Raw genomic sequence first — 26,105 nt, forward strand, 5'->3', positions numbered from 1 at the left:
AAAGGAATTTTCCTCTTTGTTTGAGATTTTTGATTGTTTTGCTCATTTTTTCCAATCTAATTTAGCCAATGATAATATTGCTGGACTCCATAAGAGCACTGCTATAGCAACCTTGTGTTGATTCAGTGCTTATTGAGATTTTTGAAGCTATGTTTATAATCGTGATTAATGATGGCCCCCCCTAACCAGTAATATTTTTCTATCATTTTTATTACAGTGATTGTAAGCCTGCTGATTTTGTTTTAAGAATAAATGTTGACCATATTTAAGGTTAGCCTTCTAGGACAAGTTGGAGAAATGTGTGTTTTTAACATAACACAAAGAAAGCAAGTTTCATAGTCTTCTTGTGTTTTATGCTCCAGATTCCAGTCGCTTCTGCTGATTTATGGACAGCTCAATTCTGCTGATAATATTTCTGAGGGCTCTGCTCCTGGAAATCACTTTGTGTTGTGGAGTGTGTGTGAGTGCGTGTGTGAGTGTGTGTGAATGTGTGTGAGTGTTTTGTGAGTGAGAGTGTGTTTGTGTGAGTGTTTTGTGAGTGAGTGTGTGTGAGTGTTTTGTGAGTGTGTGTGTGATTTTTTGTGAGTGAGTGTGTGTGTGTGTGTGTGTGTGTGTGTGTGTGTGTGTGTGTGAGATCAAGAGAGAAGATGAGAGGGGAAGGCAGGAGTCGAGCTAGTATTTTGAAGCTCCCGTGGTATTCATTTAGCTAGTTTGAGTACAAGTTTGACTATGCACTATGGTGTTGGCTAATGAATAATTTGACTTCTGGCATTAGCCACACCTACAGTTGTATTAGGTGTTTATTTATTTTTAAAATTTATATACCATTTTATTCCCAAAGCGGTTTACAAATGGTTACATACACAAGATATTATACAAGGTTAAAACAAGACAAATTGATTCAATCCTTAAATAAAATCAATTTCTCAAAGAAATGCGTCTACATATAATTGTGTTTTCAACATTTTCCTAAATGAGCTCCTATCTCTACATTTTCGGATTTGACCTATCAGGCCATTCCACAGCTTAACCCCTATACAGTCAAACCTCGGTTTGCGAGTGTTTTGCAAGACGAGCAAAACATACTCACAAATCTTGTCTCGCAAACCGAGTGTTGACTCAATTTGTGAGCACTCCCCCCCCCCGATAACCAGCATCGCTCCCCCTCCACTCACACAGGCCCCCCGCGCGAACCGCCCCCCCCCCCCCGTCCGAACAACTTCAAACTTACCCCCCATCTGGCACCGGCACACAGCCCACAGAGGCAGGAACTTCTTCAAGCGGCACCTGCACGTCCTGTGGGCTGCGTGCCGGTGCCAGACGGGGGGGGAGGGGTGGGTAAGTTTTTAAGTTGTTCGGGCGGGGGGGGGGGGGCTTGTGTGAGCAGGGGGGGAGCGATGCCAGTTCTCGAGGGGGGGGAGCAGCACCACTGGCCTTGGGGGGGGGGAAACGTATCAAGCGAGTTTCCCTTAGTTCCTATGGGGAAACTCGCTTTAATATACAAGTATTTTGGTTTACGAGCATGCTTCTGGAACGAATTATGCTCGTAAACCAAGGTTCCACTGTACATGTAAAAATAATGGTCTCCGTCTCCACATACTTAGGGTTAGCCTTCACTTTCAGCAATGCTGAATTTTCAGAGCGCAATGATCTTAATGGCTGATACTCTGACATTAAGCCTTTTTTATTTTTTATTTTTTTAAGTTCAATCAGTTTTATTAGCATTTAATTCAGGGATCATTCCATATAAGAATTGGTGGCATATCTTAATTGCTTTGTATTGAATTCTGAATGCAACTGGCAACCAATGCAATTATCGGAGATATGGAGTACCGTATTTTCACGCATATAACGCGCGCGTTATACGTGTTTTTACAAACCGTGCATACCCTTGCGCGGTATACGCGTGAGCGCGTTGTACAAATTTTTTTTTTACATAGTTCCCCCCCCCAACGTCCGATTCACCCCCCGCAGGACCGTTCGCACGCACCCGCACCCCCACCCCGAAGGACCGCCGACTCCCCGACACGATCGGGGCAAGAGGGAGCTCAAGCCCTCTTGCCCCAGCCAACCGCAGCACCCCCGACACGATCGGGGCAAGAGGGAGCTCAAGCCCTCTTGCCCCTCCGACTCCCCGACACGATCGGGGCAAAAAGGAGCCCAAGCCCTCTTGCCCCGCCGATTCCCCAACTCCCCGACAATATCGGGCCAGGAGGGAGCCCAAGTCCTCCTGGCCCTGGCGACCCCACCCCCCCGCTAGTTGTTCGGGCCAGGAGGGAGCCCAAACCCTCCTGGCCACGGCGACCCCCTACCCCCACCCCGCACTACATTACGGGCAGGAGGGATCCCAGGCCCTCCTGCCCTCGACGCAAACCCCCCTCCCCCCAACGACCGCCCCACCCAAGAACCTCCGACCGCCCCCCCAGCCGACCCGCGACCCCCCTGGCCAACCCCCACGACACCCCCACCCCCCTTCCCCGTACCTTTCTGTAGTTGGCCGGACAGACGGGAGCCAAACCCGCCTGTCCGGCAGGCAGCCAACGACGGAATGAGGCCGGATTGGCCCATCCGTCCCAAAGCTCCGGCTACTGGTGGGGCCTAAGGCGCCTGGGCCAATCAGAATAGGCCCGGGAGCCTTAGGTCCCTCCTGGGGGCGGGGCCTGAGGCTCCCGGGCCTATTCTGATTGGCCCAGGTGCCTTAGGCCCCCACCAGTAGGCGGAGCTTTGGGACGGATGGGCCAATCCGGCCTCATTCCGTCGTTGGCTGCCTGCCGGACAGGCGGGTTTTGGCTCCCGTCTGTCCGGCCAACTACAGAAAGGTACGGGGAAGGGGGGTGGGGGTGTCGTGGGAGTCGGCCAGGGGGGTCGTGGGTCGGCTGGGGGGGCGGTCGGAGGTTCTTGGGGGGGGCGGTCGTTGGGGGGAGGGGGGTTTGCGTCGAGGGCAGGAGGGCCTGGGATCCCTCCTGCCCGTAATGTAGTGCGGGGTGGGGGTAGGGGGTCGCCGTGGCCAGGAGGGTTTGGGCTCCCTCCTGGCCCGAACAACTAGCGGGGGGGGGGGGGGTCGCCAGGGCCAGGAGGACTTGGGCTCCCTCCTGGCCCGATATTGTCGGGGAGTTGGGGAGTCGGCGGGGCAAAAGGGCTTGGGCTCCCTTTTGCCCCGATCGTGTCGGGGAGTCGGGGGGGCAAGAGGGCTTGAGCTCCCTCTTGCCCCGATCATGTCGGGGGTGCCACGGTTGGCTGGGGCAAGAGGGCTTGAGCTCCCTCTTGCCCCGATCGTGTCGGGGAGTCGGCGGGGCAAGAGGGGAAGCAGCAGGACACCGGTAGGAGCATCTACATGATGGGGGGGGGTCGGGAGGCTGTGGGGGTGCGAGCGGTCCTTCAGGGTGGGGGTGCGTGCGAGCGGTCCTTCGGGGTGGGGGTGCGAGCGGTCCTGCGGGGGGGATGAATCGGACGTCGGGGGGGGCATCAGGCTTTCAGGGTGGGGACAGGACTTCAAGGGGGAGAGGAGAGTCGGGGCGGGCGAAAGAAGAGTCGGGGCGGGCGACTGGAGAGTCGGGCAGCATGCGCGGTATACGGGTGTGCGCGGTATACAAAAATTTCTGTACATAATGTTGTGTTTTCCGCGCGCTATACCCGTGTGCGCGTTTTACACGGGTGCGCGTTATCTACGTGAAAATACGGTAATAAGGTGTTATAAATTGCCTTAGCAGGTGCTGTTTTTTAGATGCCTATCAGTGCCTAGAAAATTTTTTAAACCACTTTTAAACAGCATTTTGCACTCAGGTGCCTAAGTTAAGGCACCGTTTACAGAATATGGGCAAAGTATGTGCACAGTTTGCCAGTGGTTTAATCTGACTGACCAAGGTATATAGGGTAGTTATGGGGAACTAGTTTGGGGTGTGAGACAGTTTGTGGGGTGGGGATAGCAGTTTAGTATGAGTAGTTTTTGAGGATGGCGAAGGTTGCAGGGTGATGTGGTAGTTGTACAGGAGGAGCAGTTTTTGGGCTGTGGGGGCAGTTTTGGAGTAGAGCAGTTGCAAGTATGGATATCTGGGGGGAAGAGAAGGGCAGTTGGGAAGCTCAGAAAAGTAGAGTCAACCTTTAAACTGCCTTGCCCTAACTTTCTATGTTTCAGAAGCTGGAACTCCTTTTCAAACAGAAATGAGTTGGGCCATATTTTGAAGGCTTCATTTCTCTGGAACCCCTGGTTTGATTTGGCTTAGTTTGATCTTTTAGCTGTTTCTATCACATGTCAAGGGTTCATAGACAACGGCGCGAAAGACAAAAGCGCGCGCCGACAATTGAGTGCAGCGCGGAGGTACACGCCGCACAAAATTACAGTTTTTAGGGGCTCTGACGGGGGTTTTTGTTGGGGAACCCCCCCCAGTTTACTTAATAGACATCGCGCCGGCGTTATGGGGGGTTTGGGGGGTTGTAACCCTCCACATTTTACTGTAACTGAACTTTTTCCCTAAAAACAGGGAAAAAGTTAAGTTTTCAGTAAAATGTGGGGGGTTACAACCCCCCATACCCCCCACAACACCCCCACAACGCGGCGTGATGTCTATTAAGTAAAGTGGGGGGGTTGCCCCCCCGTTGGAGCCCTAAAAACAGTAATTTAGAGCAGCGCGCGCCTCCGCGCTGCGCTCAATTGTCTGGGCGCGCCTTTGTCCCGGCGCGCTTTTGACCTGACACCCATGTGAAGTTTCCTCCCATTCTGCTTCTCACATAGAAATGCACTGGGATTTGTTGAAGAGGAACCCAAGATGGCTGACTAGGATGTTCTTTTGCATGTAACTGTTACATGTAGGCACTAACATTATACTCTTACAAAAATAGGGGAAGACTTTAAAAAACAAAAATGCCAAACACTTTAAGCTAGCAATTTTTACAGCCAGAAATGTTATGAAATGGAAATTACATGGAACAAGATCTGGAAGACCAAAAAAAAAAGATAGAGCTGCTCAAAAACTGACCCAATCTACAAAAAAGGACTCGTGGATCATAGCAAATGATGTGCTGAAAAGGTTAGCTGACACCAGAGTGGTTTATTAGTAGAGCATTTGTTATACAATAAGAAGATGCCTAAAGATTTTTTTTAGAAAGAAACATTTTCTACATCCTCCCCACAAAAAAAATCTGAGTCTAAAGTATGGGTAAAGACAAATGCTCTTCCAGAGTAACGGAGTTCTAACCTTTTTCCAGTTTCTAGAACAGGGGCTGTGTTTTTTTTCCCAGCTAAAAGGATGGGAGAATTCAACCCTTGAAGGGAAAATCTGAACTAGAATAAAAACCCAGGCTAGGGGGGAGTCCTGTCTTTGGTTCCAGAAAGCGGGTGGTGGACACCTGGAACGCGCTTCCCGGAGAGGTAATAAGACAGAGTAAAATTCTGGGGTTCAAAAAGGGACTGGATGACTTCCTGGAAGCGAAGGGGATAACAGGGTACAGATAGAGGTTTACCGTACAGGACATTGAGCGAATAGGGTATGGATATTTCAGGTTAGGTAGGGAACACTTTCAGGTCATGGACCTGGGGGGCCGCCGCGGGAGCGGACTGCCGGGCACGATGGACCCCTGGTCTGACCCGGCAGAGGCAACGCTTATGTTCTTATGTTCTTATAAGTCCCTGATCTATTCCTCACCATCAATGCAAGGGAGCATAATCTAATTTTTAACCTCTAGGCTGTAGCATCCACTTTAACACTAAAAGAAAAGGTCCGTCTCTGACCCTAAAGTGCCAAGAGTGGAAATCAGTCTTAGAGCCATAAAAGCTTCAAGTATGGGGAACCTTTCTACCAGCACTGGTTGCTGTGGAGGAGAAAGAAGAAAGATAAATAGGTAGTATATAATAAAGAATGACACAGAGACAATTTTTTTTCTGTCCCGTCCCTGTGAGTTTTGTCCCTGTCCCATTCCTGTAAGCTCTGCCTTAACCATAGAAGCCTCGAACACTTATGATTACCAAGTTTATTTAAAATTTCTTATACCACTCATCAGACTTCTGAGCGGGGTACAATAATAAAATCTATCAACATCATACATACACAAAAATCAATGTTAAAACTTAACAGGTGATGATAGGGGAAGTTAATATAAAAGACAAGAAACCAAGACAAACAGGAACAAAAGGCAAAAAGGGAGAACTACAAAATTTTCAAGGAAAAGAAAATAAAGGGCGTTGCAGTAATCTATGCATGAGATTACTAAAGAGTAGATAAATGTATTCATGGAAGAAGGTTCCAGTGACTTCACGAGAGATCTTATCATTCTCAGTCAGTGGAAGCAGCGTTGAACTACATTACAAATGTGAAGATGATAATTGAATTTATTATCGAAGGTGACTCCAAGTAGTTTTAGGGAAGTAACGAGTTTGATGGGCGAAGATCCGAGTTTGAGAGGTATCTGAACTGACATTCCTACTTTGGTAGGGAAGATCATTACCTTGGACTTTTCGATGTTAAGTGACAATATGTTTGAAACTAACCATATTTTAACTTTTTCTAATTTCTGATTAACGATTGTTACCTCGTCCGGGTTATTGAGATCGATGGGGTGATGGGGTGAATTTTTTGAATGCCATCAGCGTATGCAAATATTGTAAAGCCAATGGATTGGCCTAGCGTTAATAGTGGTGCCATAAAGATGTTAAAGAGTAAAGGTGACAAAATCAAGCCTTGAGGGATGCCATGTTTATTGTGAAAAAGATCTGAAAAAGTATCATTAAATGCTACCTTGGATGTTCTGTCGGTAAAGAAGGAGGAAAACCATTCCATCACCTGGTCCAAGATACCGATATCTTGGAGTTGGGATAGAAGCAAATTGATTTTAAAGAGTTTGAGGCTTGTGCAGATTAGGACGAAGCTTGCAGGAATGGTGAAAGGGCAGGGACAGGAAAATAACTCATGGGGACGGGATGGGAAAATGAGTTCCCACAGTGACGGGGAAAAATTTGTCCTCGTGTCATTCTCTAGTATATAACTCGTAATCTAGCAAACAGGGGAAGCAGGGATTAGAGAATGACTCAGAGAATTTTTCCCCATCCCCACAGGAACTCATTTTCCTGTCCCTGCCCCATTCCTGCAAGATCTGCCCTCATCTGCACAAGCCTCAAACACTTTAAAATCATAAGTGTTCGAGACTTGTGCGGTTAAGGCAGAGCTTGCAGGAATGGGGCCGGAACAGAGACAGTGGCAAAACTCACGGTGACGGGATGGAGAAATTGAGTTCCTGCAGGGACGGGGACAAATTTGTCCCCATGTCATTCTCTAGCAGGGATTAGGGGATGTCTCAGATGATCAGCCATAGCAAGGACTCCAACACTAGTTATCCTTCTGAGGAGCATCAACTCAAAGCGCTGTAACTAATGAAGTAAAGAGATCTTTCAGAAAGACTGCACAGAAATACTGTAGGCCTAGCGACTCCTGTGGTAAATCAACATGTGGTAAAAACTCTCTACTTAACACACTGATAACTTCCCCCCCTTAGCTGGCTACAGGAAACTTTTGGAAGCTGTTATTTCTGCCAAAGAATATGTTAGAAAATATTGATTTACCAAGTTCCAAGTTTCAATTAGTATTTACTATACCGCCAACTAGACAGACCATCTGGACAGTGTACCAGGGTGGTTTGAAAAGTTTGGTAAAAATCAAGTTAAACATAGTCCAGCAAGTTTCCAATTTTTTCATATCATAGGAAAAATGAGTTGTCAAAATTAACGGCACTGATGACTTAATGGATTTGATGCCATCTCATGGAAATTTACCAAACTTTTCAAACCACCCTTGTACAGTTTAAAAATACTGGTAAGTTTAGTAGAGAAAATGAAGCTGGGAGAAGACAAAAGACAAGATAGAACTGGGGAAAATATAATGAACTACAATATGAGATAGGAAAGAAGGTGGGACAGCGAGATAGGGACAGGGAAAAAAGGGGTGTACATGTGCAAACAGGTCCCCGTGGGAGGGAGTGTTGGGCTTGAAAAAAATCAGGTGGATGCATCAGTGAATAAGTATGTTTTTAGTTGAGATTTAAAGTTCTGGAGGGAATCAATCTGACATAAGGGTGTCCGAAACTTTTGCATATGTGATATTTACAGTTTTATTATTTGTTCAGTCCTGTTTATGCACTGTTTAAGTGCTGAATATCATCACTTAAGCGGCCAAATGGTGACTCTGCCCTCGGAATGCCCCCAAGATAGCTGGCTCTGTGTTCATGCTAACTGTGATATTCAGTATCACTTAATTGGTTAAGTGCCACTAAATATTAGGGGCTAGTCCCAACTAAATGATTTAACCCATGGGTGTCCAACCTGTGGCCCGAGGGCCGCATGCGGCCCTGTGAAGTATTTTGTGCGGCCCCGGTCGAGGGCGATGCAGAGTTTTCCTCTGTTGGCCCCCGGTGTTTACTGTCTCTCCAGCTCCCTCTTCTGTCTTGCTGCAGTGTTTGTGCGTTTGCACAGCCCCAGAAAATTTTTTTTCAGCCAATGCGGCCCAGTGAAGCCAAAAGGTTGGACACTCCTGATTTAACCGGTCAGCCGGCAGCTAAATCATTTTGAACAATGGCCCCGGTGTGTTTAACTTTGCTCTACGCAGAGGTTGTGCCAACTTCTGTTCACTTACAAATTCACTGAAACAACTGGACTAGGGGTGCCTAAACCTTTGCAAGCAGCTGTATATGAGTACGATTAGCTCAGTCTGCATAACTGGATTTTATGCTTCTTGGTAGGTTAAAGTATAGGAGAGGAAATAGTCTCATAGCTCAAGGAATGGGCTGAGGATCAGGGATGCTAATGTTCGATTCCTGTTTCTGCTATTGACACTATTTGAGACCTTGGGCAAATTCCTTTACCTCTTATTGGCTTGGCAGTGTAGCAAATTCATATAAGTGATAATGATATTGCCTCAGGTACCCACTTACTTTGCAAATTTTTTGTGGAAGGAATATATTTTGGTCTAACTTATCCCCACTGTGCAGCACTGTATACATCTAGCAGCACTATGGATGCAAAGCACATGCATTGTTCCATAGACAGACTTTTACCCACATCTACAGCTAGAGTGCGCTACTGTGTTATGCCTGTTTGTGCAGGCATTTTTTGGTTAATTATTCTTTGTCATATTTTATGGGTTAGAAGTATGTTATTAGTTGGCGTGCGAGAATTTGTCCTGTAAATGGAGATTACTTTTATGCATGTTATATTGTAGCTCGCCTAGGTTTTAGGCAAGAAATAAATTTTAAAATAATAAATAAATAGTGTGCCAATGTCATTAATGTACAGTAGAACGCCAATTATCCGGACTAACCTTGGCAGAGAGCAGTCCGGATTATGGACAATCTAGACGATTGGACATTTCTTTTGGAGACTGTAGATATGAGGGTTAGGTAGTGCATGGGGGATAATAGGTTGGTAGCATGTAATTTGGATGAGAGGAATGGGAAAGGGAGTGGAATTGCAAGGGGAAGATGACGGTTAGTAGAATGGTAAATGGGGTTGATTGATGAAGGCTATTATCAGGAGTTTGGGCAGGCTTTGGGCATTTAGTTGGTGTGAAAAGAGTGGGGAGGTAGTAAGGTGGTGCTGGAGAAAGAACCCGAAAAGCCTCTAAGACGAGAGCAGCAAGCCAAATAAGAACATAAGAACATAAGAAATGCCTCCGCTGGGTCAGACCTGAGGTCCATCGCGCCCAGCAGTCCGCTCACGCGGCGGCCCAACAGGTCCAGGACCTGTGCAGTAAACCTCTATCTATACCCCTCTATCCCCTTTTTCAACAGAAAATTGTCCAATCCTTTCTTAAACCCCATTACCGTACTCTGCCCTATAATGTCCTCTGGAAGTGCATTCCAGGTGTCCACCACACGTTGTGTAAAGAAAAACTTCCTAGCATTCGTTTTGAATCTGTCCCCTTTCAACTTTTCCGAATGCCCTCTTGTTTTTCTATTTTCTGAAAGTTTGAAGAATCTGTCTCTCTCTACTCTCTCTATGCCCTTCATGATCTTGCAAGTCTCTATCATATCCCCCCTAAGTCTTCTCTTCTCCAGGGAAAAGAGTCCCAGTTTTTCCAATCTCTCAGCGTATGAAAGGCTTTCCATCCCCCTAATCAGTCGTGTCGCTCTCCTCTGAACTCTCTCGAGTAATACCATATCCTTCTTAAGGTACGGTGACCAATACTGGACGCAGTACTCAAGATGCGGACATACCATTGCCCGGTACAGCGGCAGGATAACTTCTTTCGTTCTGGTTGTAATACCCTTCTTGATTATACCTAGCATTCTATTCGCTCTCTTAGCGGCCGATGCGCACTGTGCCATCGGCTTCATTGTCATGTCCACCATTACCCCCAAGTCCCTTTCTTGGGTACTCTCAGTCAATAACATCCCTCCCATCGTATAATTGTACCTCGGGTTTCTGCTTCCCACATGCAATACTTTACACTTCTCAACATTGAACTTCATCTGCCATCTCTGCCCATTCCCCTAGTTTGTCCAAGTCCCTTTGCAATTCTTCGCAGTCCTCCTTTGTCCGAGCTCCACTAAATAGTTTGGTGTCATCCGCAAATTTTATTATCTCACACTTCGTCCCTGTTTCTAGATCATTTATGAATATATTAAAAAGCAGCGGCCCGAACACCGAGCCCTGCGGAACACCACTCGTGACCCTTCTCAAGTCTGAGCTAGGGCTTCCCATTCTTCGTGACCTTTCTCCAGTCTGAGCTAGGGCTTCCATTCTAAAGAGTCATGAGGAGCAGATGTCAAACACTCAGCTGTGGAATGTTCAGGATACACTTTATTGATAGTAGCACTACATTCAAGTATGTATATGTTTCCTGATCTGTTATTTCTTTTCCTGTTTGTATGGTTTTATGAAAAATTCAATAAAAAAGTTTAAAAAATGAAAAATGATAGTAGCACTATGTAGACTCAACACTGACAGTGTTTTGGCAAGAAATAATAAAGCCATAACAAATCACATAATATCACAAGTGACAATACACTTCTCCTTCCGTATTCACAGGAGTTAAGGGTAGAGCCGGCCCGCGAATAATAAAAAAATGCAAATAATATTCAGGCCATTTTGGCCCCTAACCCCCGCTTCCCCCCAGATATTTTAAGCCATGTAAGCCCCCCCCTTAAGCCTTACCTAGTGATCTAGCTGGATTTGGGGGCAGGAGCGATCTTCCCATGCTCTTGCCCCATGCAAATCGCTCACAGGAAATGGCTGCCTTGAGCTCCCGTAGTCTCTCGATCAATTTCCTGTGAGCGATCTGCACGGGGCAGGAGCGTGGGAAGATCGCTCCTGCCATGAAAACCCGCTAGACCACCAGGCAAGGCTTAAGGGAGGGCTTACAGGGCTTAAAATAGCCAGAAAAATTAAAATGGTTTTTTTTTTTTTGTTTAAAATCGTGAATAACCGAATCCGCGGATTCGGAGGGGGAAGTGTAAAACCAAATCACACATTAAATTACACATAAGTAATGATCTAACTAAAAAATAATAAATAAAACATAAAAATTAATAAACATAAAAACAAATGAATAAAAAAAAAGAATGAGTAAATATAAAACAAGAGACCCAAAAGAGTGTACAAGTGAAATGGAATTGTTTAAAAGAACCACTAGTGGGATGTTATGTGATTTGTTATGGCTTTATTATTTTCTATGGTTTAACAGACTCTTGATAAAGGCATCCTTGTTGAAACACTGTCAGTGTCGAGTCTGCATAGTGCTACTATCAATAAAGTGTATCCTGAACATTCCTCGGCTCAGTGTTTGACATCTGCTCCTCTTTGATTTGGCTTGAGGTGATTGAAAGCCAGTTATACTGTTCAGTAGCTCTGGTTTGAGGTTGTAAAATTTGGTACCAGTGTCTCGTATGAGGTCTGTGAGGCTGTTCCAGTCCGGGAAGGTATTTTTTCGGCTGCTTGTGTTCATAGCAGTTTTCCTTCAACAGAGCTTTGTTCTGGCATTTTTTAGATTCTTCTTGTGTGACATGCTTGCTTACTAGCATTATCACGTCTGAGCGGGAAACACCTCCTGGCTTTGCGGTTTAGGTATGGCCAAACTATTTATGATTATGGTAAAAAAAATTTAAACAATAAAGAACAGAAGCAAGTCAGATACTGTAATCAGAGTTCGGACAATTGGCGTCCTACTGTATATTATTTTATTGAAGGTGTCGTTTTATAGGAAAGGGTCTCATTACTAAAATCATGAACTAACAGTGGTAGCATGCACTTAGTCTGTTGCATGTATTGGTAGTTTCTGAGGATGAATTTAGGGCAGGGATTGAAACAGCGCATGTAGGTCTGTATTTTCAAAACTATACATGTTATTTTGGTCAGAAAGAATATCCACAGGAAAACAAGGAAGTGCAAGCCTCTGTGAAAGCCTTTTGCCTCAGGCAATTTTCAAAATCAAACTAGGTAACATGACCTCTTGTTCTTGAAAGTCATTTTCTCTATAAAAATTTCACCTTTCTGTAATGTACTAAAAAGGCTGTCAAATATTCGAATGTTTCGTTTTGAAAACTGATGCAGCACAGAGGCAAACACTAACTGCAGAATCCGTTTAACAACTGAATTTTCAACAGCAAACTAAGTGGGTACCTCAAGGTTGGTTTGTACAGGGTGAAAAGTAAGGGGTCAATATCCAGCCCTCAGCAGTGAGCATTTTTTACGCCACCACTGATGTTGTTCTTGGATATTCAAAGCAGGGGCCTGTGCAGGCTTCGACTTTGAATATTGATTATGTTTAAGTTGATATTCAGCATTTAAGCAGTCATGCACTAGCACATAAAAATAGAACAGACTTTTATGCAGAATACGAGCTAAGCTACCGACATTTGTAATTCTGCATGCAATAACCTGAAAAGTTTTTTCTTCAAAGAAATCCCTGTTATTTTCTTGACATGTAAGGCAGCAAGGTGACAGACACTACATGATCATACACTGTACCTGAACTGGTGGCAGAGCAGAGGATCATCAATGCGAAAGAAAAAAGTGCTTGTAAAGACATAGGGTCTGAATGCATAGTGATGGGAAGGGCAAGTCGTCGGTACGGATTTGCAGGGGCAGGCAAGGCTCCCAGTCTACTCTGCAACAAAAGAAATGAAAATCTTCAACTTTTTTTTTTTTGCCACAATCCATTTTTCTATTTGAACACTGCACAGAGAAACTTCAAGCATTCCTTGGATAAAAAGAATAAAACAATTGTAGGCCTGATTTTATAGCAGGACACCTGTGAGAAATCCCAAAAGGCTCCTATGTTAAGCCTATTTTATGAAGGCAAATCTCTATCATGAATAATCATTGCGGATATCCTGAGAACCAGGACAGGCTTGGAAACCTCTGCCTTAAAGAATACTATAAGTTATGTGCAAATTGCGCATATTCCCAGCTTTTAGGCATGAGTGTTTTCAGCAGCTCTATCGCCTAATTTCTAGGTGCATATACAGTACATCCAGTTAGGAAAGCAAGAACCTACATTTCTTCATAGAAGAGCCTCCTCTCAGCACCATTTCGTAGGGGTCCTGTTACAGAATTGCTCTTCATGTGTGGGGTGTGTAGAGAGATATCTGTAACAAAAGCAAGTATTGTGAAGGTATGTCAGGATGTGTATTTGCATGAGCATGTACATGTGTGTTGAAAGTGCTAGAAGGAGGTGAGCATGGCTCACACTGCACTTTCCTACAACAATGTTGCCACAATGCCTCAAAATCTTGCTCTTTAATTATCCCATCAGCAGGTCATATACCATATTTTTCGCTCCATAAACTAATGGCAGCCATTCAGGGAGCGGCGCCGGACAAGGTAGGAATGCAAAAAAGCTCACGCCTGCCTTCTGCCTGAACAGAGAACAGCCAGCAAGGGAGGCAGGAGCACAGAAAGCTCCTGCCGATACAGCGATGGACCCAATGGACTTTAAAAAAAGGTACTGGGGAGGGGGGGCTGCCTACAGGGGGACGATGCTTATGCTGCTATGGGTTTTTTGCTCTATAAGACCCTGTCCTGGCCTACCACTAGACCACCAGAAGGGGTACAGGGCAGGGCGTTGGGAATTTATTTTTCTTGGATTTCCTCCTCTACAGTTGGCGGTGCATCTTATAGAGTGAAAAATACAGTATGTGTGTGTATATATATATATATATATATATATATATATATATATATATATATATATATATATATATATATATATATATATATAATCAAAACCTACAGCAACTTCTAATAGTCCACAATACTGAGGAAGAATCCAGGACACAAATCATTAGGAAGAAGAATCCTTAAGAAAACAGCTGTAGCAACAGGGAAAGGGAAAGGAAATGGGGCTTGTATACTGCCTTTTTATGGCTTTGACATTTCAAAGCTTACATTCAAAGTGGTGAGCACTAGAGGATTAAGTGACTTGTTCAGTATCACAAGAAGCAGCACTGGGATTTGATCTCGCAACCACTGGGTGCAGAGGCAGCAGCTCAACCAGTGAGCCACAGCCCTCAACCTTATAGGAATTCTATGAGCGTCGGAGATAATAAAGCCTAATGGGGCTCTGTAAAAAAAGGGGAGAGGGGGGGGAAAGAGGTTTAGGGGCCATTTCACAAAGTGCGGTAAGTACTAACACAGCAAGAACTGGCATACTGCAGGGAGTGCTGAGGCATCCTGCAGTAATTTTGTCATATGCACACGCAACCCACGCACTAAAAAAATAACATTTATTTTTTGGTTAATGGATATGTCTGAGGGTGGAGAGTGGGAGTGTTCTATGCTAATCGATTAACACAGCTACATTACCGTGCGCTAACCAATTAGCACATGGTTAGCATGCGAGCCTTTACCCCTACATGATGGATGGCAGTAGGGGCTCATGCACTATTGGCTATGTGCCAACGGCAAAATTAGCACATGGCCATTAATATAAAAAGATAGGAAATTCAGCCACTTTACCCCAGCAGTAAAAATGGCATTAGTAAGCCGAAAAGATCCATATAAGGGTGCATTAAGGCCACTTTTTACTGCTGTTTGGTATAAGGGCTCCTTAATCAGCTCCCTCACCAAAAACACAATCTAGGCACTGAAATGGGCTCAATATATAAAGGGATTTCACAAAAGGAACTCAGAAGACTTCAAATCATACAAAATACCGCAATAAAACTTATAATGAAAGCAAAAAAAAATACGACCATGTAACTCCACTACCGATCAAAGCACACTGACTCCCCATTGGAAAGGGAAGACCCTTAGACCTTTACCATAAACTGACTCAGACCACACCAGGAATGCTGTTGCTTAAAAGTACAGATTTATTATAAAGTAAATGGCAGCATATGAAAAAGAGAGCAGATTAACAAATTGACAGCATTCAAAGTGGAACAGAGTACATATAATTCTACACCCTGCAGAAATGCAGAAAAATACCCTGTCTGCTGCACTTCCTTATCTTATATGAATTGATATATTATTAGTCTTGCATTAAAATCTATTGGATAGTTTCTGCTAGGTTATTAGCATTATCATAAGTGATCAGTTGCTAGTCTGGTTTGCCAGCATCATTAGCAAAATTAATTACAGATACATATACTTGGCTATGTCCCTAATTGACGTAAGGGTCATTAACATCTGCGTATGTCCTTAAAGCAATTTTCCATATACATATGTTGTTATCAGATTGGTTTGACCACCTATGATTATCTACCCCTGACACCCTTCTGCTTGGGGCTTTTTCAGAGGTTATCTATGCATGACCTACGCCCAATTCCAAGAACGGCCTCCACTCTGTCTGTGATTTTGCATACGTGCAGCTCATCTCGTGCTTGTGATGTTCTATGGACCAAGGCAACTGTGGTTCACATGTTACCTGTGTTATCTGAAGGCCAAAGACGCTTTTACTCCATCTGTAGTGGGCAACTGTGAAAAAGACAACCTTGTCACTTGTCGCAGCTGTCCATGCTGTGCATACGGTATATAGGCCTCATGTCTGGCCTGCTATCCACTGTTTCACCTTTGGCCAGGGAATATAGGAAATACAGGAATCACTGCTGGGGGCTCTGTCTCTGTTTTCCAGCTGGGCACCAATATAATTTTCTTTCCATGCAGCAAGCTCTGATCTGTGCTGTGTGCTATGTCTTACTTATCTCGATTAGCAAATGTTGAAGGAAATTATCACATGAGGTACAGAAATAGCATCTTTGTTCAAAGTTCTTGTAAAGATGAAATTATACAGAAATCAAGCTTGGCCTGTTTTATGTCCTGTAATCATGTCCCGGGGGTCTTAGGGAGGAGTCCAACAGGGATTCTCCTTCACCAGTAGCATTAAGATCCTAGGGGTTATTTTTGATCACAAGCTAACTTATCAGTATTGTTAAATCTACCTACTTTAGAGTACGTCAAATTCGTTCAGTGTTGAAATTCTTATGCCCTAAGTCACTTAACACACTAATTCATTCTCTGGTGATTTCAAAAATTGACTACTGCAATGCTCTATTTAAAGGAATTGCCCAAAAAGAAATCAGACATTTACAGATCATTCAAAATGCTTCAATTAAACTCATAATGAAAGCTAAGAAATTCGACCATGTGACACCATGTGATACCTCTCTCTCACCACATAACATATAAATTAAGTCTGTTGACACTCAAATTTCTTCTTTATAAAACTCCCACCTTCATTCATAGATTATTGAATCCTCATACTTCTACAAGATTACTCAGGTCTAACGACCAACATCTATTAATAGTTCTCTCACTCAAAAACATTAATACACGGCAGCAATTCATCTTTTCTGTCAAGGGCCACAAATATGGAATTCCCTCCCTATTTACATACGGGAAAAATGCAATTTAGACAGATTCAAGAGCAAGTTAAAATGCTTTCTTTTTAAAGATGCATTTGCCAGCTAGAAAGCTAGATTAGGAGCCTCAATTGAATCTTATTTCCTAACTTTTTGGAAGCCCACTATTCTCCCCCCTCCTATTGTTTTTTCCCTTACTCGTCTTATTTACTTTCAATAACTTGTATTTCTTTCCCTATTTTTTCCTTTTATATTATATGTTCTGTCAGGTTAGTCTTATTTATTTGGTTTGTTTCCCCCAGAAATTTGTAATTTTACTGTTTTGTACATCACTTAGAATTTTTGAATAAGCGATTAATCAAATCCATAATAAACTTGAAACTATTCCATACAGAATTACATATAAAATACTACTCATATTCAAGACTCTAAAAACAAACTCCTCCGACTTTATAAACTGTCTATTGATCCCGTACACTCCTTCTAGATCACTCCGATCACAATCCCAACATCTACTTATAATACCTTCTCTTCACCACATAAATTACGATACAACCCGATCCTCTATTTTTTCAGTAACAGCCCCCTCAGTCTGGAATTCTATTCCAACCTATATAAGAGAAGAAAATCAATTAAACCACTTCAAACCAAAACTAAAAACCTTTCTATTCACTGATGCTTTTGAAATTTTAAACCTTACCTTCCAGGCCCAGCTCAGATAAAAACTAAAACTTAACCTTTCGGGCACAGCTGACAAGATCTCTCCTCCCTATGTTCTTCCCATCAGAGCAGCAAAACTAGACCACCACCTTTCAAATCTGCTGTCCACAGCGCCCAACTACAAAACATTCAGAAAAGAACTGAAAACCATACTTTTCAAGAAATTTGTCAAATGATCTAACCAAACCGTATCGACCCTTCCCAGATTCCGACACATATTAAAGCTATCAATCTTGTAATCTCCCTGGGAATGCCCAGGCTAATTTCTTGTTATAAACTGCCTAGAACTGAAAGGTATTGGCGGGATAGAAGACATCAATGTAATGTAATGTAAATGTCTTACTATCCTATATATTTTATGGATTTCTCCCCTTCTTTTAAGATGTTTATAATGTCTTGTCAGCGCAGATTTGTATTATTCGTTTGTAAATCCTCTTTTTATTATTTTACACAGCACTTAGAAGCATGATAAGTGGTATAACAAATTTTAAATAAACTACGGTATATAAACTGGAAACAAGCAGTTGAGAAATTTCCATATCAGAAAAGAGAACTATTGTTCAGGCTCAAAGAAAATATAGCTAATTCCTTAATATTTGATTCATAGTTGAAAGGAAACCAAAGAAAAAATAAGATAGCAATTACTAATTTTAAGCAAAAAAAATTGTGACCTCCTCTTCTAAATTCGCTTTGACACATCTGATTATAACCTAATTAGGGGTGTAGCCAGAAGTCCTTTTTTTTTTTTGGGGGGGGGGGTGTCCCAAAGGTGGATTGAGAAAACAAAGATAAAAATTTAAAAGGAAACTTAGGTGCATTTTTAGTTTGGATTTGATAAGGGCCGGAAATGGAGCATGATGTATCAACTCAGAAAGTTTATTCCATCTGTATAGCACAGCAAAGTGAACAGAACAGAGTGTGAAGCTGGTAATGCAAAGGAAGAGAACACACAGTTGTGTAGTAAGGGGGGAGTTGGGAAGGGTGGTCCACCCCGGGTGCGGTCTTCCTAAGGGCACGACACCCCTTTTCCTCTCCTTGCTGAGCGCGTGCGCCCCTTGCCTTTCCCCCTATCTCCCTGGCGTGAGGTTGCTGCTTGTGTTGGCATCAGTGCTCCCTCTGATGTCACTTCCAGGACTCGTGCCTAGGAAGTGATGTCAAAGGGCGAGCTGACACCGACGTGGGCATGCTGCTCACGCCGGAGAAGTTAAAAAGGTACAAGGGAAAGGGCATGCGCAGGGCGGGGGTGGGACGCCACTGCCCTAGGCGCTGCTCACCTTTACTTCGTCACTGAGCACAGATAAAAGTGACTTTCTCGATTGAGAAAGGGTGTATAGAGACGTAAATGAAGTCAACCATCCCAACTTTCCCTGCTCTAAATGTTATAGCATAGTGGCAGGAGGGCAGCAGAGTAAAGAATGACATGGGGACACATTTTTCCCCGCCCCGCAGGAACTCATTTTCCTGTCCTGTCCCGGTGAGTTCTTTTCCTGTCCCTGCCCAATTCCTGCAAGCTCTGTCCTCATCTGCACAAGCCTCAGGCTCAAACTCTTTAAAACCATAAGTGTTCGAGGCGTGTGTGGTTAAGGAATGGGGCAGGGACAGCGACAAAACTTGCAGGGACGGAAAGGGAAAATTGAGTTTCTGCGGGGACAGAGACAAACTTGTCCCTGTGTCATTCTCTACAGCAGAGACCAGGAGGTTACAAGGATACAGAGAAACTCCTGTAGTGTTATAGTACCAGGAGGGGTGAGGCAGAGGGCTCAACCCTGAACTGTAGCACAGTGGAAATTCACCATGTCACTGTAAACCCCTGAGCTTAGCTCCTGGTTCACACCTACAGTATAAGTTTAGCAGACTTTCCATTTTGTATGGTACACATATGAGGTGAATAATGAGCAAACAAAAGATCTTCCAGAGCAGAATAGTATTCAACTTCATGCCAAGAAACCTTTTAAGGAGCCTTCCCTGTGGAGAGAAGTAAGGGGATGCATTCCTTTGGCTGAGGCCTCCTGTGGGATTGCTGGAGTCTTTGATCACTGACTATCTTCAGGTCCCTTCGCCTAAGAGGTTGCCAGTCCAACTCTAGCAGTTTCTTTTTTTTGTATAGAGTGGAGAGATGACCAAGGCTAGACGACAATCTGCCCCCTTTGTTATCATCAGTAGCTGCCCTGCAGTTACTGATACCTTTCTCTATCTCATTCCTTCAGGATCTCTTTTCTAAAACACTTAGTAAAAATCTCCCTCGTCCTTTCATTCCTCACCTCCTACTACACTCCCCCCCCCCCCAGATACTTTGACCACACACAGATACACACATTCTAACAGCTATGCACTCAGATACTTCAATAAATAGACCTGTAATCTGTTCTCACCCCTCACAGGCCCTCCTCTCATTCCTTATTCTTTCCTTTCCTGTCAAATATAGTAGCTCTACTTTCCTTAATACTTCCTCTTCATGCAGCTATCTCTTTCTCAAATATTGTCTAGTTTTCTCCTTTTTACTCCTGCCATAAACCTAACCCCCCACCTCCACCATTCATTATAAGAAACTTATGAATGATATAATTTGGGCTTGATTTGATAACAGGGTGCCTACGTGGAATGTCAACAAAGGCATCTATTTTAAGGTTAAGGGTCCTTTTACTAAGGTATACTGACCTATGTAGACGTTTTGATTCGTTAGTATGTCTATCTTTTTGGGCCATTCTCAAATATACAAACGTCCACATGAAAAACGCACAAAAGCAAGTTTTTCAGACGTACTCAACTACCTTGACTGATCAGCCACATCAGCTGATTGTGACAGGAGAATCCCCAACAACTGAGCTGGTTTCGGTGCTGTCCTACCGGCTCAGCTGATTGTGGATTTCCCTACCAGGATCAGCTGAATCAGCAGGGAAAAAAAATTGTCTCTCCCTCCCTCACACCCACCAATCCTTTACAACCCTTCCCCCGACATCTCTGGAACCCTCCCTCCCCCCCAGCATTACCCCTGACAACCCCCAACATCTCCATACCCCTCGACATCCCCCCAACATCTCTGGACTCACGACATCCCCCCTGATGTCCTCCAACATCTCCAGACCCCCCCCTGACATCTCCTCCAACATTCCCAGACATTCCCCAACATCTCCAGACCCTCCCCCCAACATCCCCTAAAAAAAAAGGCACCGATAAACACAGCACATAGCAGCTGTCAATCTTCAGTTAGGTACCATTTAGAGCAGCAGTCTCAAACTCGCGGCACCCCAGCTGCTATTTTGCGGTCCGTAGTCTAGTACCCGAACTCGCAATCTGGGCAACTGCCTGCTGCTGTCGCGTACGCCGGGACTCCTGCCGTTGCGTATCTGGCAGATACACAAAGGCAGGAGTCCCGGCATACGCAACGGCAGCAGGCAGTTGCAAGTCAGCTGACGCCGGCACGATCTCGCACACTGGGCAGAAAGAGAAGCTCCGGCATTGGCGTCAGCTGACTAGCAACTTTTTGAAGCCGCATCATATGCCGGGACTCCTGCCTTCGCGTATCCGGCAGATACGCGAAGGCAGGAGTCCCGGCATACAATGCGGCTGCAGGAAGTTGCTAGTCAGCTGACACCGACACTGGAGCTTCTCTTCTTGTCCAGTGTGCACCAGGTACTGCTGGACAAGGGTAGGAGGAGAAGAAGGAAGGGAGAATGGGTACTGCTGGATAAGGGGAGGAGAGGAAGAAGGAAGGGAGAAGGGGTACTGCTGGACAGGGAGGAAGGGAGAAGGGGCACTGCTGGACAAGGGGAACAGGGAAGGGAGAAGGGGTACTGCTGGACAAGGGGAGGAGGGGAAGAAGGAAGGGAGAAGGATAACTGCTAGACAATGGGAACAGGGAAGGAAGAAGGGGTACTTCTGGATAAGGGAAGCAGGGAAGGGAGAAAGGGTACTGCTAGACAATGGGGACGGGGGGAAAGGAGAAGGGGTACTGCTAGACAATGGGAACAGGGAAGAGAGAAGGTGTACTGCTGGACTGGGGGAAGGGGTACTTCTGGACCTGGCAGAAAGGGAGGGAAAGGAAAGGTGCTACACACTGGAGGGGAGGGTGAGATGGTGCATCGGGAGAGAGCATGTTGGGTTGGGGGATGTAAAGGAGGGATGCCACTGAGGGAAGAGGCAAGGACATAGAGAGAAAGCATGCAGGAGGCAGAAAGTGTTGGACTCATGGAGAGGGCAAAATGGATGGGGAGGACAGAAAGGAGGGAAGGAGAAATGTTACACTGGGGAAGGGGGAGAGGGCAGAGAGTGAAAAGTTGGACTCATGGAGGGAGAGAGAAAGATGTTATTTGGTTGAGGGAAGGAGGATCAGAGGAGAAGCATGCAGGAGGAAGAGAGAAAAAAAATGTTGGACTGGTAGAAAGGAGGGAGAAATGTTGAAGTGGGAGGAGGGCCAGAAAGGAGGAAGGGAAGGAAGATGGACTACACGGGGCCGAAAGGAGAAAGGAAAAGAGAAATGTTACACTGGAGGGGAAGGAGGGAAGGAGAGAGATGTCAGACCATGGAAATAGGGAGGGAAGGAGAGAGAGATAGGAAGGAAAGGTAAGACATGGAAATGTAGATTTTGAGAAGAAAGCAGAAAAAAAGGGAAAAAAGAGTTTTACCTCATGCAAAATTGTCATTTCTTTAATAAAACATTAACTATTTTTTTCTGTGGCCCTCTAAGTACCTACAAATCCAAAATGTGGCCCTGAAAATGGTTTGAGTTTGAGACAACTAATTTAGAGAATTGTGCCAGTGGGTATCAAAATCTTAGGCACCCCTAATTATGCCAGGGTTTTATTGGCCTAAATGCCGGCGCCTGTCCAATTTAGGCACTTAGCCAGAAAACATGCCCAAGATCTGCCCATAACTACGCCCACCCAAAAGCAGTAGGTACATATTAATCAATAAATTTAAATTTTTGCCAATTATGAGCCCATTAGTACTCATGAACGGCACCCATTAAGCTGATTTAAAAAATCAACCCCTCCCCCTTTTATCAAGCTGTGCTAGAGATTTTTAGTGCGAGGTAAGTGCTCTGACGCGCATAGGTATTTTATGAGTGTCGGAGCATTTACCGTGCTGGCCCATGCTAAAAACCTCTACAGCAGCTTGATAAAGGGGCCATAAGTTATGTGCCTAGATCTAACGTCAGGCACATTTTATAGAATCTGAGTCTCAGAGATTATATTTAGCAGCCCTGCCTGGTTTAGAGCTTGGTTTAGAGATGCTAAATATTAGACGTTGGGTAGCTCCAAGGATTTATTATTGGGATGCCAGTGTTTACTTGAAATAGAAGAAATGTATTAATCCTAAAGAGTTGAAAGATCCAATGACAATATATGCGGTATAGCGTTTTATTGCTACTTCAGCTTGTCTGCGGTGTTCTTTGCTCACATGTTTAAAGATAATACACTGTTTTCAGTCCAATTCTTTATATGTGAGTTTGCAAGCAATTGGACCCCTGAGGAAGGCGTGTTCGCTGAAACACTGACCGTGTAGGGTCCGGTTGGATTTTTACCACTGTATTTTTTATCATTGTACTTTTCTCATTGAATTTTCATGCTTTTATATGTCAGTATATAATAAATTATCTCCAGAACATCTGTATCCACAGTTTTTTGGTTTTGTTTTTGTTTTCATCGGAGGATTGTTTTCACTGTGGATTATTGGGTCTCCCCATTTTTCTTTAATATATGTGGTATATGTATGAAAACTTGATGAAGAACCAGCTGAGGATCTATTCGATGTTTAATGATAGAGACGTTTAAATACCTACGTAATATAAATATGCATGAGTCGAGTCTCTTTCATTTGAAAGGAAACTCTTCAATGAGACGGAATAGGGTGAAGTTAAGTGGTGATAGGCTCCGGAGTAATCTGAGGAAATACTTTTGTACAGAAAGGGTGGTAGATGCATGAAACAGTCTCCCAGAAGAGGTGATGGAGACAGAGACTGTGTCTGAATTCAAGAGGGCCTGGGATAGGCACGTGGGATCTCTCAGAGAGAGAGAGAAAGAGATAATGGTTACTGCAGATGGGCAAATTAGATGGGCCATTTGGCCTTTATCTGCCATCATGTTTCTATGAAATTATAAGATAGAAGAAAAGTTTGTTTAAAAGGGATGAGAATGGCTATATATTGTGAAGAGTTGAACCTCCTAGTGAATTATAGCCAAACAAGTCAGAATTGGAACATTTAGCTCACTGTATGTCCAGAAAAAGCATCTCTCTTAGAGCCCTTTCCCTTACCTTGTTTAAAAGCAGACTGAAAACCTGCCTTCAATCCATAACCCCACTCTCCACTGCCCACCAACCTAGCCAGCAGACTAACCATTCCCCCTAACTGTATCCATGACAATGGCATCCTGTTTGTCTGTCTTGTCTGTTTAGATTGTAAGCTCTTTTGAGCAGAGACTGTCTCCTTTGTGACTCTGTACAGCACTGAATATGTCTGGTAGCACTATAGAAATAATTAATAGTAGTAGCAGCAGCCATTTTTTGAACAGGAAAAACATCTGCATTTCCCTTTTAAAAATGGCTCAAAGATGGACATCCTTTCACACAATACATCTAAAAAGAAGACCCATTTTTCAAGCTGACACATCCAATTTATAAATGCCAAAAAAACAGGCACAAGAATGTCTGGCATCATTTTGAGAGAAATGACCAGCCACCAAGACATCCCTGCAGATCAGAGGGGCAGCCTAGTGGTCAGTGCAGTAGACTTTAAACAATAGCACCATAACTCCTTTATTTTATATTGTGAGCCCTCCAGGACAGAATAATATGTACTACCTAATTGTATACCATTACAATCACCTATATTTACGGCATTTTTTTAAAATTAAATTTTCTATATCATTCTCCCAAGGGAGCTCAGAAAGTTTACATGAATTTATTTGGAGCATTTTTCCCTGTCTGCCCCGATGGGCTCACAATCTAATGTACCTGGGGGGATTAAGTGACTTGCCCAGCGTCACAAGGAGCAGCATGGGCTTGAACCCACAACCTCAGGGTGCTGAGGCTGCAGCTTTAACCACTGTGCTACAGTAGGTAATTCTGTAGTTTTGGAGGTTACAAGATTTCCACCTCAAATGTACAAAGGAGAGTAGGATTTGGACCTGGATCCCCTTGTGCACGGTCTACTACACTGGCCACTAGGCTACTCCTGGGAGCTGCTTGCTGCTCTGTTGGGTATGCCCACAGGAGCCAACTTTTCACTGATTAGAGGTGCTTGACCCAATGGATATTAATCCTCCTTGGATATAGTCAAAATGTTTGCTGAATATTGGGGTGTTCAACCATTTATAGCACCTACAGAGTTAGCTCCTCTGCCTGCAGCTGTCATACAGCCTGATATCTCCTTTCAATTTTATTTCTTATGGCAGTAGGAAGAGGCAGCATCAACTGGGAGATTAAGGAGGAGTCAATCTTTAATCCCTCCAGTGGTCATCTGGTTAGTCTGAGCGTCTTTTTGTAACTTAGACATAATTGAAACAGGTCTAGAGAAACATGTCCTTTTTTGCCTTACATAGTATATGACGGCAGATAAAGACCCGAATGGTCCATCCAGTCTGCCCAACCTGATTCAATTTAATTTTTTTCTTCTTAGCTATTTCTGGGCAAGAATCCAAAGCTCTACCCGGTACTGTGCTTGGGTTCCAACTGCCGAAATATCCATTAAAACCTACTCCATCCCATCTACACCCTCCCAGCCATTGAAGCCCTCCCCAGCCCATCCTCCCCCAAACGGCCATATACAGACACAGACTGTGCAAGTCTGCCCAGTACTGGCCTTAGTTCAATATTTAATATTATTTTCTGATTCTAGATCCTCTGTGTTCATCCCATGCTTCTTTGGGCTCAGTCACCGTTTTCCACTCCACCACCTCTCTCGGGAGCGCATTCCAGGCATTGACTACCCTCTCTGTAAAGTAGAATTTCCTAACATTGCTCTTGAATCTACCACCCCTCAACCTCAAATTATGTCCTCTGGAAAAGATTTTGTTCTACGTTAATACCCTTCAAGTATTTGAACGTTTGAATCATATCTCCCCTGCCCCTCCTTTCCTCTAGGGCAGTGGTTCCCAACCCTGACCTGGAGGTCCACCAGGCCAATCGGGTTTTCAGGCTAGCCCTAATGAATATACATGGAGCAGATTTGCATGCCTGTCACTTCCACTACCACTGCTCTAGGGTATACATATTCAGGGCTTCCAGTCTCTCCTCATACATCTTCTGGCACAAGCCTCCTCTCATTTTCGTTGCCCTCCTCTGGATCGCTTCAAGTCTTCTTAAGTCCTTCGCCAGATACGGTCTCCAAAACTGAACACAATACTCCAAGTGGGGTCTTACCAATGATCTGTACAGGGGCATCAACACCTTCTTCCTTCTACTGGCTAAACCTCTCTTTATACAGCCCAGAATTCTTCTGGCAGCAGCCACTGCCTTGTCACACTGTTTTTTCGCCTTTAGATCTTCGGACACTATCACCCCAAGGTCCCTCTCCCCGTCCGTGCATATCAGCTTCTCACATCCCAGCATATACGGTTCCTTCCGATTATTAATCCCCAAATGCATTATTCTGTATTTCTTTG

The 26,105-nt window shown here is 44.3% G+C and overlaps 1 protein-coding gene across 12 annotated transcripts in view; it reads right to left on the bottom strand.

Moving 5' to 3' along the window:
* Positions 1-26,105, bottom strand: part of CDON (cell adhesion associated, oncogene regulated) — a 251,157-nt gene that overhangs the window by 132,180 nt on the left and 92,872 nt on the right. For 8 of the 12 annotated variants that reach the window (XM_033918164.1, XM_033918169.1, XM_033918165.1 and 5 more), the window contains exon 2: positions 12,950-13,088. The exons of 1 other annotated variant lie outside the window; for it this stretch is intronic. In XM_033918164.1, the coding sequence (XP_033774055.1) occupies positions 12,950-13,025 (76 nt within the window). In that variant the 5' untranslated portion in view covers positions 13,026-13,088. Of the gene's footprint in view, positions 1-12,949; positions 13,089-13,478; positions 13,570-26,105 lie in introns of those variants that run through there. 3 more of the 12 variants (XM_033918170.1, XM_033918161.1, XM_033918168.1) reach the window with 2 other exon arrangements.

The sequence above is a fragment of the Geotrypetes seraphini genome, chromosome 13, assembly GCF_902459505.1.
Source record: "Geotrypetes seraphini chromosome 13, aGeoSer1.1, whole genome shotgun sequence".
Classification (NCBI taxonomy): Eukaryota; Metazoa; Chordata; class Amphibia; order Gymnophiona; family Dermophiidae; genus Geotrypetes; species Geotrypetes seraphini.